Source organism: Prinia subflava, chromosome 11, assembly GCF_021018805.1.
Source record: "Prinia subflava isolate CZ2003 ecotype Zambia chromosome 11, Cam_Psub_1.2, whole genome shotgun sequence".
Taxonomy (NCBI): domain Eukaryota; kingdom Metazoa; phylum Chordata; class Aves; order Passeriformes; family Cisticolidae; genus Prinia; species Prinia subflava.
This window is the reverse complement of record NC_086257.1, coordinates 13,731,139-13,745,281: the sequence shown is the minus strand read 5'-3', so window position 1 is coordinate 13,745,281 and position 14,143 is coordinate 13,731,139. Positions and strand designations below refer to the sequence as shown.

Sequence of the window (14,143 nt, the reverse complement as noted above, 5' to 3'; positions counted from 1 at the left end):
TTCCCTGCTGTTGGTACCAAGGGATGGAGAGGGACAGCAAGCCAGCTCCTGGCTTGCACTGGGAGATGCTCCAGGAGGGACAAGGGCTGGACAGTCTGTTCTCTGGCCCTGCTTCTCACATATTTGAACTCTAGGGTCAGCCTGCCTTCGTGAAGAAGGCAAAGTGCTGCTGCCCATTAGTGCTGCCCCAGTGGGTCCAGTTAGTCAGCAGGGCAACAGCCCATTCATACAGAATGCAGTCAGCCCTACGCTTGCTAATGAGGGATCAGCAAGGCTCCCAGGAGCCAGCCAAGACCAGAGGACCCTGTGTACTTAGAATTTCCACACTGTGCTGGGTAGATTTGCTGTTTCATTGCTGCTTCTCTCAGTTCAGGGGGCTGATTTAAAGCGTGGTTTCTAAGCATCTGGTTTTCAGCGTTCTTGCTAATTGCACCATATTTTGGCCTTGGTTGTGCAGCTCTGACAGACAGAAATAGTTAACCTGTGAACAGCAACCAAGCTTTACAGCAAGGCTCATTAAAACCTTGGAATGCCCACAGATGAACTTTTTAACACCTAACATTTGGGGCTCTGACCTTGCAGGTAGAAGTGAAATCACTGATGTGCACTTACTAGTAGAGCCCACTTCTTCCACGGAAACATTTGGAAACACTCAGCTAACACATTAACTGGGGTTTAATTGCCATGAGCACCTTACTGGGACCATATTTCCAACTTTTAATTCACAGCCCTGGGTGGGAGCAGGGAAAAGAGGTACAGGTTTCCTCTTGAGTGACATCAAAGCTGACCATGTGAAAAAACTTATTTTGGGAGGATAAATCTGCTATGAAAAGTTATTTTTTTAAAGAATGTTCAGAGATCAGCAAATACAGGAGACTGAAAGCCACTGGGTTTGAAGAGAAATGGATGGGAGGTGACATCGTTTGTGCAGGCTGCCCCCCAGGGCAGACGCCACTGCTGATCCCTGCCCATCCTCTCCCCAGGGAGACCCAGGCTGTAGAAGTGCCTGCTTCACTTCTGCTAGAGGGACAATGCAGTGGGTGAAATGTGGAAACATCTGAGCGTTTGGGGATGAAAATAGATGGTTTTGAACCACAAAGCCCTTTTAAAACCCTTGCTGTGGTCCTGTACTTGTCCCCCACTCCAGCCAGGCAGAGTCATGGAGAGATGGATCCAGCTCATGGCACTGAAGCCTGCCTTGCTCCCTGCTGCAAGGAAATGACCAAAAGCCCTTCACACCGCCCCTCCCACACATTTTAAAGAGCAAAAAAAGCATTTTGCATCACTTACATGGCTGAGCACTTGCAAACGAGTCCAGTCACTGGGCGAGCCATGCCATGCCAGGAGTGAGGACACGATGGGGGTCCCATCACCTGGCCAGCTCTTTATCCACGTCCCAGGCATGGGACTCGGTTTCACATGAGGTCAGGACACGTCTGTGTGGGGAGATAAGGGACGGCCGGGGAGGCAGCAGAGGAGCTGTGCCCCTGGTGCAGGAGGCCAGGGCAGAAACCCCTTGGAGGGGACACAGTCACGTACTCGCAGGCATTATCTGCTGGCACCACTTGACTCGTCACATCCAGGGAAAGATGAAGATCTCCAGGCCAGCCTGTTTGCAGGCAATGGTCTCTGTGGTCCCATATCTCCACCAGGGTAACTCACCAGTTTCAGAAACACAACCCCAATGACACAACAGACAGCTGTTTCATTCCTCAGGATTTGCCTTATGTAGCTAAAAGTGCAGTTCTGAAGCCATTTTTTAATGCTTATAAACAGTGAAACATCTGTGGCTCAACAGATACAACAACACCCAGGCTCTTTGCTCAGCCCCACAGCTCCACACCTTGCTGGCCCTAGTGCTGTGTGCTGCACCCCAGTGCAAACCAAAGACCCTCCCATGGTGACACCCAGAGCTCCTGGCTAGTGCATCCTGTGGGATGCTCATTTTGAGGCAAACTGACAGGATTTCCATCGCTTCCCAATGGGTAATTGCACTGATTGCATTTAGACTTCTTCCATTTTCACCTGCTCCTATAAAAGCTCAGCTTCTGCTTGCTGGGTTTCATTGCACTTTTGCCAGAAAATTTGAACTGGCAAACAAACTACTGCACATTTTCAACAGCCTTACCCCTTTCCAATGTCACTGTCATCCGCACCCGTGTCCCCACTGGGTGCTCCCCCGGCCCTGCCGGGCCCGCGGAGCCCCGGTGGCCACGAGATGGTGCCGCAGCACCGCCGCACGGACACGCACGGACAGACAGACACCGGGACACTGACGGGCACGGACAGGGCCACGCAGACACGCACAGACACAGGGACACTCTCGCACGGACACCCCCGTGTGTGCACACCCCTTACCTGTCACCCCTGGGTGGGCAGCGCTGCTGGGACTTTGTGCCTCGTCTCCACAGGTCACAGCATCAGAATCCCAGGACGGGAGAGGCTGGAAGGGACCAGTGAACGTGATCTAGTCCAACCCCCCTGCTGAAGTAGGGTTCCCCGGGTACTCAAGGCTCTGTTCAGATGCTTTTGAGTATATTCAGAGAAGGAGATTCTACAACCTCATTGGGCAACCTGTTCCACTCACTCTAACAGCAGAGTTCTTCCTCTTGTTTATGTGAAACTTGCCACATTGCATTTCCAGGCTGCAGGGCTGCAGACCAAGGCCTGGCAGGGTAGAGGGGGGACCTGCCTGTGCACCCCTGGGCTCACCCTACAGCCAGGCAGCTCATGCCCCTTGCTGGGCAATCAGCAGCGCTCACCCACACCTCCCTTGGACAACACAAATCCATGTGCTGAGGTTTTGCCAGGCTGCAGCTGGGCCTCTCTTCCCTCTGCAGTGCCAAGGGAAGGTGGCTGCAGCGGGCAGGCAGGAGCACACCATGAGAATGCCAGAGTGGCACCTACTCACCGCCAGGCAGCTGCACCTATGCCACAGCATGCACAGCTCCTGACAAGATCCGTGTCTGACCTTCACTGCCTCTCCCAGACACACAGACAGTGGGGGGGAACGGAATGACTCCTCTCTCTGCCATGGGAACTAGTAGCACGGAAATAATAGATAAATTTTAATTATATTTGAAATACACAGGAAACACGTAGCTGAGAGGATAAATACCACCAGGCCAGCTGTTGTGGAGAGCTCGGTGACAGCTGGTGACCATGGCAGCGGTAGCAGAGCGAGACGGAGAGCTGTTTGCTTCCCAGGCTGGTTCTGAGGTTGCCAGAGCAGGAGCAAACGCCTGCCCAAGCTCTAGGGCACGGTGGGGAGAGCTGGAGATGTGGCCTCGCTCCCGCTCTGTGCTGTGACAAGGACACTGAGCTGCAGGGTGCCACAGCGGGAGCGCAGCACCCAGGAGCCCCGGTACGCTGCGCCCGAGCCCTGGCCCTGCCCGGGAGGAGGCAGGCGGAGGCTGAGCTGCTGGCAGGCCGTGCCACTGCAGGCCACGCTCACAGAGCCCTCGGCGTTGGTGTAGGTGCACTGCCCCGGGGCAGCTGTGGCCCAGCCTCCCTCTGCAGGGGCACCCTGTGCTCCCGGGCACTCCAGCTGCCCATGGGAGATCTCCAGCAGGGGCTGGCCCTGGAGAGCAGCTGGGTTGGCACAGAGGGCTTGGCCGTGGGTGAGGGGCTCAGCAAAGCTCTGGAGCCAGCGCAGGAGGTAGGAGAGGTGGCAGTTGCAGAGCCAGGGGTTGTCAGACAGCCCCACACGCACCAGTTCATTGTTGGCATCGAAGAGCCCCGGGGGCAGGCGGGCCAGGCGGTTGTGGTCCAGCACCAGGGCGGTGAGGAGGGGCAGCCCGGCCAGCAGCCCTGCCGGCAGGCTGGAGAGGTTGTTGTGGCTCAGCTGTAGCTCTGTCAGCCCTGGCAGACCCTGGAAAAGCCCAGTGGGCAGGTGATCCATGGCATTGTGTGAGAGCACCAGGGTTTCCAGCACGGACAGGTTAGCAAAGAGCTCCTGGGGCAGTGTCCCCAGCTGGTTGCGGGCCAGCGAGAGGTGGAGGAGGCTAGGGGTGCCAGTGAACAGCATGGCAGGCAGGGTGGCCAGGTTGTTGCCCTCCAGGCTGAGGACAGTGAGGTTGAGGAGACCTGTGAAGGTGTCAGGGGCCAGGCTGCCCAGGGCGTTGTGCTGCAGCTGCAGCCGCCGCAGCCCCCCCAGCCTGGAGAAGATGCCAGAGGGCAGCTCCTGCAGCCGGTTGCCATCCAGGTGGAGCTCAGTTAGCTGGCCAAGTGCCCTGAAAGCACCAGGAGGCACCCGTGCCAGCAGGTTGTCACTGAGCTTAAGGACACGAAGGGCGACAAGTGGGTCCAGCAGCCCATCTGGCAGCTCAGCCAGAGCATTCTGTGAGAGGTCCAGGGCCTGGAGCCGCCGGAGGGGGCGGAAGATGCCAGGGGGCAGGGCCTCGATCCTGTTCCCTGACAGGCTCAGGTCCTGCAGGCGGCAGGAGGCAGTGAAGAGCCCCGGCTGCAGGATGCGGATGGCGTTGGCACTGAGGGAGAGCTTGCTGAGGCTGGTCAGCCCTGCCAGCATCCCAAGGCTGACAGCTGGCAAGGGGTTGCCTGACACCTCCAGCTCGGCAAGGCTGGTCAGCCCCTGAAAGGCACCAGCCTCCAGCTCCTGGATGTTGTTATTGATGAAGACCAGCTTGGTGAGGGTGGTGCTGGAGCCCAAGTCCCCGCTGCGGATGGTGCTCAGGGCTGTCTCCACAAAGAAGAGGTGGGTGGCACTTCCTGGCAGGCCCTCTGGGATCTCCCGCATTCTTTCATTTGAGCAGAAGACTTTGGAGGTGTCATAGCACTGGCAGGTAGGGGGGCAGGATGGGGACAGTGCCCCCACCAGCAGGGACCCCAGCTCCAGCAACACGTACATCAGCAGCCTGCACTGGAGAAGGAACCAAGCCTCACTCCATGCCCCCACAGGCAGGCACTGCTGGGGAAAGGGCTTCTGCAGCCAGAAAGGCAGCAGGACCAACCTCTGAGACATTACCAGCATAAGCAGCTGCCCTGGCCATGGGGCATCCCTCCAGCCCCTGCTGCCAGCACCTCCCCAGCACTCCCCTTGCAGGATCAGGGAGCACTTCCCACCCAGATGTCTCCCCAGGGTTTTTACTCTGTGCCCCAGCCCACCCTGTGACAAGTGGAGTGATGCCACCCTCACCAAAGGTGATGAGCAGCCACATCCTGCAGCAGCACCTGAGGTGGGACCTGTGTGTGTCTGTGGAAGCCTTGGGGGGAACCTGTACCCTTGTCAGGTGCTCCACAGGCACAAAGTCAGGTTCTGGGGCAGGAGAATATGTGAAACACAGGGCTGTGCTGCACACACTGGGTGATGGGACAACCCTGCAGGGCTGCTCTGAGCTCAGTGGCAATAGGAGTGGGCTCCAACACTTGTATTTCTGATTGCCTGTCGGGTACTTCTTTCTCCACAAGGAATCAGAGCAGAATCAAACCTGCTGGAGGGATATTCAGCCTGACCAAACACCTATTCCCAGCCCATAGAAGCACTTTTTGAGGCAGTGGCCTCCAGACCTCTGCCAGTCCCCCCTAGCTGGGATACATGCCAGTGCTACCTCGTGATGGGGGATATTGCCCACCCCACAGCAATGCCCACCTACAGACCGCCACATCAGAGGAGCTCTCCTGGACCTACACTGGCACTTGAGAGCAGCACTGGGCTTGGCATCTCCTTTCCTCCATCTCGCTTGTGTTCACCAGAGCCAACAGTGCCTCCCCCCCGTCCCAAGCCCCCAAACTACCCAAGCAGTGTGGGCACCACTTACCAAGTGTGGCATCATGGGATGGTCACCGAATCTGCGGCAGATTTGCAGGGATGCTGCTTGCTGCTTGCCCAGTGTTTTCTGGGGCGGATGGGAAGCCAGCCGGAGCCAGGGACAAGCTTTTCCTGCTGGGGCGGAGCTGCCCCTCACTGCTTATCAGCAACAACAACCCGTGTCCTTGGAGCACTTTGAAAAATAACTCAGCCTCAGGGGGACTGGAGGTGAGGCCAGAGGCAGCTGCCTGTGAGCATCCTGGCAAGGAAGTGGGGTTCTGGCCCCGGACAGCCACTGTGCAGGGAGGGTGGCAGGGTGGTGCTGTCACAGGTGGCTCCAGTCCCACACCAAGGTCAGCATGCTTGCTTCCAGAAGCCCCCTAAGAGAACCCCAGGACTTTATTAAATCTCACTGGGAAACGGTGCTCAAAATATCTCCGCCATGAGAGAGGAGACCAGGTGCAGCTTAGCAAGGCAGATTAAGGTTGAACATGATGTTAGAGGTCTTTTCCAACCTTATGATTCTATGGGGAGGAAACCACTGTGGGCCCATCATGATGGTCACCAGGGGCTTTGCATCCTGGCCAGCAGTGGGATGGTGAGGGACCCGTGGATCAGCTGAGCTCCCTTGGAGAGTCAACCTGCCCAGAGGAGCAGCACACACTACAAAGCTACATTGCAAGGGCCTGTGTTGGCACAGGCTGGGCTGGCAGCAGCCGTGGAGGCACCCTCAGGGGCAGGAGGAGGGAAGCTTTACTGCACTCAGTCTCAGGGAGCAGATGGTGACACGTGGAAAAACACAGCTGACACAATAAAGTGGCAGCCAGCTCTGAAGGGAGCCAAGCAAGCTCCCCACCACCCCAGCAGTGGACTGTGCAGGATACAGTCAGTGTCTCCACTCAGAAGTTCAATGAGGTCTCAGCTTATTCTCCAAAAGCCCACCCACTGCTGCTGTACAGCTTAGCCCTCCTTGGTCCATCATCCCAGGCTGGAGTTCAGGGACCAGCAAGGGCTCTGCAAACACAGCCCAGTAAACCTCTCCCAGCCTCACAACTCATACCAGCTTTTCCTCAACACTGTGAAAATCTCTGAGGAGTGGAAATCAAGTGCAGCCCCTGTCCCTGCTGGGCCATTCCCCTGCTGCCCACCATGAAGGAATGAATAAACAGCTCTTGGCACTTGGAGTGGACAAAGGCACTTTAATGGGAAGGTCACACACCAGCACCCAACAGCCCCGTGACACAGTCCTGTGTCTCCTGTTGCCACGCAGGACTCAGCCCAGAGGAGTGACCCATCAAGTGCACCAGCACGGAGCTGCTTGTGCCAGCACTGGCTACTGAGGTGCCATGAGCAGCCAGCTCGACAGGGTGGATACCAAACAGGCACCTTGTCCCACAGCAGCCGTCCTCAGGCAGCCTGGGGCCACGGCAGGAGGTGAGCTGGCCCCCCATGGTCATGCTGCAGGTGGAGAGGGCAGCTGGGTACAGGTGCTGTGGGGGGATGGCCTGGCACCCACCTGCAAACTGCAGAGCAGCCTGCACTTGCTGACCCTGCACTCTGCGCTGCCAGCATTCCCCCTGGCTGAGGCCTGCCACCAAGCAGGGGCACTGGGCACACACAGGAGGGCACTCAAGGGAGTAAGAGGAGGATGAAGAGGCTTTGTCAAGCAGAGAAGGACCAGGTTGCTCACTAGGTGGTGAAGGGTGTTAAGGAAATGAGGACCTGGAATGGGGTGCAGTAGAAGCAGCCCCAATATGCTCCAGCAGCCCGGGTGCACAAGCACAGGAGCTTCTCCCAGCCCCTGCAGAGTGCAAGGGCCCATCCCTGATGCCAGCCACTGTCCCGTGGCTCTCCTGGCTGGAGGTGCACAAGGGAAGCAGGCAGATGCCAGGAGCAGGAGAGGGTGCTGGCTGTGCTCTGGCCTGCCCTGCCTGCAGGCAGGGAGGGCAACAGGGACGCAGCTGAGACACTCAGGGTGTGCCAGCCTGCAGCAGCCCAGCCCCACGGGGAGCCCTGCCCAGGCACCAGGGGACAAGCAGCTCTCCTGGGGCGAAGGTGCTCACTCGGCTCCTGGCCCAGCATGGCTCACACTGCCTGCCCAGGCAGGGGCAAGGGGGAGCGTGGTGGGGGCAGAAGGTGGGGAAGAGGGGCTGGGCAGGGGTGAGGGCAGCAGGCAGCATGAGGGCAGCAGCACTGCAGGGAATGGTGAAGGTGAAGGATGGGGAAGTCCTGTTCTTTGGGGTAAAGCACCATCATGGCCAGGCTGTGGCTCCTGGCTCGAGGGGTCCCTCTCTCCATTGCACACCTCAGCTGCTGCACCCAGGCAGGGAATGAGCACAGAGGCTGCACTGGAGGCAGGGAGGGCTGGGGACAGTGGGCAGCCATGGGAGGTCACTCGGTGGGGAGGCCCTGCTGCAGAGTAGGGGCAGGGCAAAGCAGAGCAGGACAGTGGTACATACAGCACACAGAGTGATGTCCCATCCCAGTCAGCAAGGGCACCTGATGCAGAGCCATTGCCATGTCCTTTGACCCCCACAAGCACCTCTGCCCTCAGGGTTTGCCAGATCCTCAGGCTTCATTCGGAGCCTTCATCCTCATGAGCACAACATGGCTCTTCTTCCTACAGCCATAGACCACCAGTGCCACCAGAGCAGCCAGCAGGGCCACACACAACAGCACGATGACTGCTACCACCACCCCACTCTGCAGGCGTGTCAGCCCCCACTGCCCCCTCTCTTCCTCCTCCTTCTTCTCCTCTTCCTCCTCCTGTGGGGAGGCTGGCAGCCCTGTGGGGGGCTCCATCGAGGCATCTTCAGGTGATGCTGTCTCAGAGGTGTCAGCAGGGAGCAGGGTGCTGGGATGGGGAGCAGCAGTGGAGGGCTGAGGGTCGAGGAACTGGTCCTGTGTCAGCCCGGCGATGGGGATGCCCTGCAGGGAGGGAGGCTGGGCACACAGCGGGGGTATCTCACCCACCTTGTGAGGGTTCTTCTCCAGCCAGCCCTGCAGGGGCAGGATGCCCTTGTCACAGCGCCAGGAGTTGTTGTGCAGCCTCACCTCTCGCAGGGCAGTCAGCGGGGAGAAGATGCCGGCAGGCAGGTACTCCAGGGCATTGGCGTGCAGCTGCAGGTGCTGCAGCCTAGGGGTGGCCCCAAAGAGGCCCCGTGGCAGTGCCTGCAGCTGGTTATGGTGCAGAGAGATGTTCTGCAGCTTGGGCAGTCCCTCCAGTGCCCGGGCATCCAGGCGGCGCAGGGCGTTGGAGTGCAGAGACAGCTCCAGCAGCTCCCCCAGGCCCTGGAACGCCCCTGGTGCCACCGACCGCAGGCGGTTCTTGCTGAGAACCAGGAGCTGCAGCCCGGTGAGGTTGCTGAAGACAGCAGTGGGGAGGGTGGAAAGCTCATTCTCGTAAAGCCAAAGCTCCTGCAGGTTGGGCGTGGGCCCAAAGGCACTGGGGGAGATGTCCCGCAGGCGGTTGACGTGCAGGGTGATCTTGGCAAGAGCGTGCAGGGGCAAGAAGACACCGCTCGGCAGAGTCGTGAGGAGGTTGTTGGACAAGTAGAGCTTCTGCAGGTTGGTGTTGTGCACAAAGAGCTCCGGGGACAGCGTCTCCAGCTGGTTCTGGTGCAGCCCCAGCTCCTGCAGCTCTGGCAGCCCATCAAAGGTGCCCACCGGGATGTGCCGGAGCCGGTTCTCATAGAGCCGCAGCACCTGCAGCCGCGCCAGCCGCTCGAAGGCCCGGGGCGGCAGGCGGTCAATGTTGTTCCTGGCCAGGTTGAGCTTGGTGAGGCTGGTCAGCTGGTCAAACACCCCCTCCTGCAGCTCCTTCAGGTTGTTCCCGTGCAGCTGCAGCTCCTTAAGATTGCTTAGATGGGCGAAGTGGGAAGGCTCGACCTGGAGGATCTGGTTGCTGGAGAGGAGCAGAGACTCCAGCTTGTCCAGAGGCTGAAAGACCTGCACAGGGAGCTCCTGCAGCTTGTTGCTGGCCAGGCTGAGGTAGCGCAGGTCGGGCAGGTTCTGGAAGGCCCCGGGGCTGATGCGCGACAGGGCGTTCTTCTCCACGCGCAGCCCGATCAGCAGGGAGGCGTTGCCGAAGGCGGCATCGCCCAGCTCGGCGATGTTGGTGTTGATGATCTGCAGGGTCATGGCGTTGGCAGGGATGGGGCTGGGGACCGTGGTGATGTTGACACCAGAGCACTCCACCTGGGCACTACGGACACACCGGCACTGCTCTGGGCACTGGCTGCTGGCCAGCTGGAGGCCCACCAGCAGCAGCAGCCACCGCTGCCAGCCTCCTTGCTCCATTGGGCCTGCAGAAAAAAGGAGAGGGGTTCAACCCCTGCAATCTCCCAGTTCCCAGAGCCACTGCCAGGGGTGGGTGCTGCTTTCCCCCTGAGAAAGCCACTGAGGCTGTGGCCATCCTGTCCCCAGCATGGCAATGAGGCAGAGGAGGGCAGGTAAGGAAGGCTTGGGGAAGGAAAGGCTTGACTCAGCCCAGGCAGGAGTGCAGAGCAAGACAGAACAGGAGGCCACAGTGCCTGGCTGCCATACCACAGCTATTAGTGGCATCCCTGGCATCCCAGCTCTCTTGGCTCCTCTGGCAGCCAGGAGTGTGGTTTCCTGTTTTACAGAGTGTGGCGAGCTGCTGCCAGCAGCACTGGTCTCCCGGCACCACCAAACAGCCCAGACCTTCACAGAGCTGGCTCGTGGCACCTGCAGCAGGCCCCAGCATTGCCCCAGCACCCCAAGCACCCTCCCAGCCCTGAGGTCCTGTTGCAAAGCCAAGAGCAGTGCCCAGGGATGCTTCAGCTCCAGTCCTGCAGGAGCCTGGATTAAGCTCCTGGTGCTGGTGCCAGCTCCCCAGCACAGGCTGGGTACAGGCTGGCCCCTGTTCCCCCCATCCCCAGCAGGAGGTCTCAGCCTGGCCTATTTTTGCCATGAGTGTGGTGTCTGATGTGGGCACGTGTACACAGGCTGGTCCCAGCAAAGTTCTCCATTACCCCACGGGCACAGATACCGTGGACACTCTTTCCTCTCTCCTCTGGCCTGGGAGCTTCCTCCCTCCCTCCTTCCCTGGATTAAAGCAGCAGCCTTGTGCCAGGCTGGCATGGAGCAGCCCCCCATTAACAGCTTCATGTGACACAGGGACAGAGAAAACCTGACACTCCTGCTCTGGGCACAGCTCAGCCAGACAGGCGACTCAGGCAGCACAGGGGTGTGGCCACAGTGCCCCAGCTGGCACCCAGGGTGCTGGGGCACAGCCCCTGCCCCCCTCCCCACCCTCCCCCCAGGGAACACTCTTGCTCTCAGGCAGGGAGGGAGGAACCCTCCACAAGCCAGCATAGTTTATGTTTCCCATATGGAAACAATCTGCATCCAAGAACAGCTTTGTTTATAGCAAGACATTTATAAACTTCCCCAAAAGCTCAGCACATCAAAAGCCCTGCTCTTGTCACTCCCTGTGAGTGGTAAGGCAGCACTGAGAGCACTCATGCTGGAGCAACCTTCAGGAAAGGCAGCTGGAAGCAATTGATCTCTCTTTTTCTTCTAGGGATAAAAAACTTACAGACCAAGAGGCTGAACATTCTCTGCTGCTCAGCCCCTCAGCATCGCACTGCTCCTAACATCAGCCCCCCCAAAATATTACTTTGCCCCACTTAATTTTCTCTGTTGATAATTGTCTGGGATACATTGCCTATGTAACTCTTTCAGCTCCCACAGCATCTAAGTGGTCTCACTTTTTCAGAGAACCCTTGCAAGATAAACATCTCCATCAAATAGAAAGGTGCTGAACATGCAGATCCCACCACTCCACCACCAACCCTCAGAGCTGCCCTGGGAGTCCCTGGAATCCGTGTCCACCCCCAGGGGCAGTAGGAGCAGGAGACTTACCCGAGTGTCCTGCAGCCACAAGCGCCGAGCGAGCACAGCTCCGTGCTGGCAAGAGAGCAGAGTGTGGTTCATTCTTCCCCTCCCAGTATATAACCCGTCCAAATCAATGAATCAGCACAGGGGCAGTGGCGGGGTTAGGGAAAGCGCTGGAGCAGAGCTGCTTCCACCTCCTATTTCCTCAGCAGAGCAAGCATTTCAAGGATGGAGTTTTGGGTTTCCCCCTCCTGAACCCCAGTGCTCTTGTAAGAAGACAAGCAGAGGGCCCTGTGAACATGCTGCTCATGTCAGCCAGTGCCCTGGCAGCAGCTTGGCCCTGGGAGTCCCCCTGGTCCCCAGTGGGACACAGACACTGACCCATGGAGGCACACAAGGCAAAGCCAGACCCTTGGGCACAACCTCATCCTTCCCTGGCACACTTTCACACCAGGGCTGCTCCACGGCACGTCCTTGGCACAGGCACAGCTCTTGTTTCCCTGTCTGTGGCTCCTGTGAGCATCAGGACCTCTGGCTGTGCCCCAGCCCAGGGCCACCAGCGCAGGCAGACCTGGGACACTGACCCTGCCCAGGTCACAGTTCTCATTCCCCCCACAGCCACAGACACCCACAGGCCACAAACCCATGAGCAGCCACTGTAGGCTCTGTCCTTGGGGCACCACAACCAGCGCTGCCAGGACGCGAGCACCGTGCCAGGGTCAGCAGCTGCGTGGGTGCCAGCCATGGGCCAGGCTGCCTCAAGAGCCCTCAGGAAGCCAAAGCATTGCCCACGAGCCATGAGGAACAGCTTGGCGCCGAGGAACCCTCACTGCAGGCATCCCTGCAACCCCAGAGCAGCACGATGGCTGTCTCCCAGTGGCTGCCCCTGCTCTGCCCCCTCAGCAGTCCTGACACACGGGTGGTGGAGCCTGGTGCCCAGGGCTGTTTGGAAAGCATCCATCGACTTGTTCAGGGGCCCCTGCTGCCACCCCTCCCCTGTCCCCTCCAGTGCACACAGGGGCACTGGGGGGCCCTTTGGTCCCATCACCCAGCCCAGGTATCCCCACCTCCTCCGGGAAGTCCTGGTCCAGCAGCTGCCGGGAACGGATATTCGGGAGGAAGCAGCTAAGGAGGGTCGGCGTACGTGGCCCCTTTGGGCTTCCTGGAGAGCCACTGCAGCCCCTGTCTAAGCACGGGAACTTCCCCGAGTGCCTCTGCTCCCGTCTCAGCCCACTCGTGCTTCCGCCCATTGCAGCAGCCCCTGCGCGGTTCCGGGCGGCCCTGGGGAGCTGCCCGGGGTGGGGACAGCGTGGGGCTGCTGCCGGAGGAGGGGAGCAAATGTCCTGCTCTGAGGGGTGGGAGCGTGCGGGGCGGTGAAGGGACAGCTGCCCTCTTCAGAGAGGAGACAGACCAGGACACACAGCAAGCTGCAGGGATGGAGAGCAGAGTCCCCAGACGGTCTCAAAGGAAGGAGACAGGGATCGTGGGAACATGGCAGGGAGGGGGACCGCAGCTGGAGGCCACGGCCAGCGCTGTCAGATCGCACGGGAGGCCCATGTGCCATAGGACATGCTGGATGGCCACGGGCCCTGCTCTGGCTGGAAAGTGAGTGCAGAGGCTGAAACTACCCCTGGCCATGCTTTCTGCCTGCTCTGGGGCAACACCCAGGCATTTGGGCACACAGAATGGGCATTTTGAAAACACCACCCACCAAGTGCTCTAGTTCACAGTCTAGTGACACAGCAGTTTCCCAGAACCACACTTCCCAAAATAATCTCCCCACTTCTGTGACAGTACTGGGCTTGGGAGCTGCCTGCTCGCTGAAGCCCTGGCACGAAAGCAGGGCTCTCACAGCCTTATCAGGGCTCTGTCTGCCCACTGCCAGTGCTGCTGGGCTTCTGCCCACTCCGACTCATCCAGAAGCCCACAGCTTTTCAGTGAGGCAACACAGAAACTAAACCTCAGCACTTCTGATAAACCACTGCCCCAAGCCCAGCTCATCAGAGGAATGTGGGACTCCTTCCAAGCAGTGCTGCCCCAGGGCAGACAGGGATGCAGTGATGGGTACATCAAACACCCTGCTCCAACAGGGGGGAGTCATCAGATTATGGTCCCTACCATGATGGCGAAGTTTCAGAGCAGTTCAGGTAACAGCCCTGATAAAAACCTGTCTGCCTTTACCCGGGCCTCAGGAAATTGGTTCTGGCTTCTGGCCAGAAAAGATGATTATCTTCAAGACATCACTAGAAATAATGCAGGGCTGAATAACAAATGGCACACGCCTGTAACCACTTCTGCAGCCACTCCCAGAGGTGAGCACATGGGAGGCTGCCCCAGGCTACTTTCAAGGGAGAGAAACAGAGGGTGTGGGAGCTTGGGACAGCAGCACGTACCCATCCCGCACATCTGGAGGGGAGAGGCAGCTCCTGAGACAGCAAACGGATGTGACTGAGGGTGAGATTAGCATTTTACAGGGAGAGGCTGTTCCACATAGCCAGGAACTCACACAGTGCTGGA

General features: G+C 59.0%; 2 protein-coding genes across 3 annotated transcripts; both read right to left on the bottom strand.

Annotated features, from left to right (window-relative positions):
- Positions 1–3,041: 3,041 nt before the first annotated feature.
- On the bottom strand, positions 3,042–5,907 carry CPN2 (carboxypeptidase N subunit 2). Its single transcript, XM_063408634.1, has 2 exons — positions 5,778–5,907; positions 3,042–4,879 (listed from the first exon to the last, which is right to left on the bottom strand). Exons 1-2 carry the CDS (start codon positions 5,790–5,792, stop codon positions 3,254–3,256), a joined length of 1,641 nt encoding a protein of 546 aa, XP_063264704.1. The 5' UTR covers positions 5,793–5,907; the 3' UTR covers positions 3,042–3,253.
- A 1,047-nt stretch (positions 5,908–6,954) lies between these two features.
- Positions 6,955–12,872, bottom strand: LOC134556117 (leucine-rich repeat-containing protein 15-like). 2 transcript variants are annotated; one of them, XM_063408355.1, is made up of 3 exons: positions 12,694–12,872; positions 11,654–11,698; positions 6,955–10,071 (listed from the first exon to the last, which is right to left on the bottom strand). In XM_063408355.1, the coding sequence occupies exon 3, from the start codon at positions 10,064–10,066 to the stop codon at positions 8,336–8,338; it is 1,731 nt and encodes a 576-aa protein (XP_063264425.1). In that variant the 5' UTR covers positions 10,067–10,071; positions 11,654–11,698; positions 12,694–12,872; the 3' UTR covers positions 6,955–8,335. The 2 variants fall into 2 exon arrangements, with proteins under 2 accessions (XP_063264425.1, XP_063264426.1); XM_063408356.1 differs by lacking the exon at positions 11,654–11,698.
- Positions 12,873–14,143: the final 1,271 nt, after the last annotated feature.

Coding starts and splice junctions, on each gene's coding strand:
- LOC134556117 (XM_063408355.1), bottom strand. CDS start 10,066: ATGGAGCAAGGAGGCTGGCAGCGGTGGCTGCTGCTGCTGGTGGGCCTC.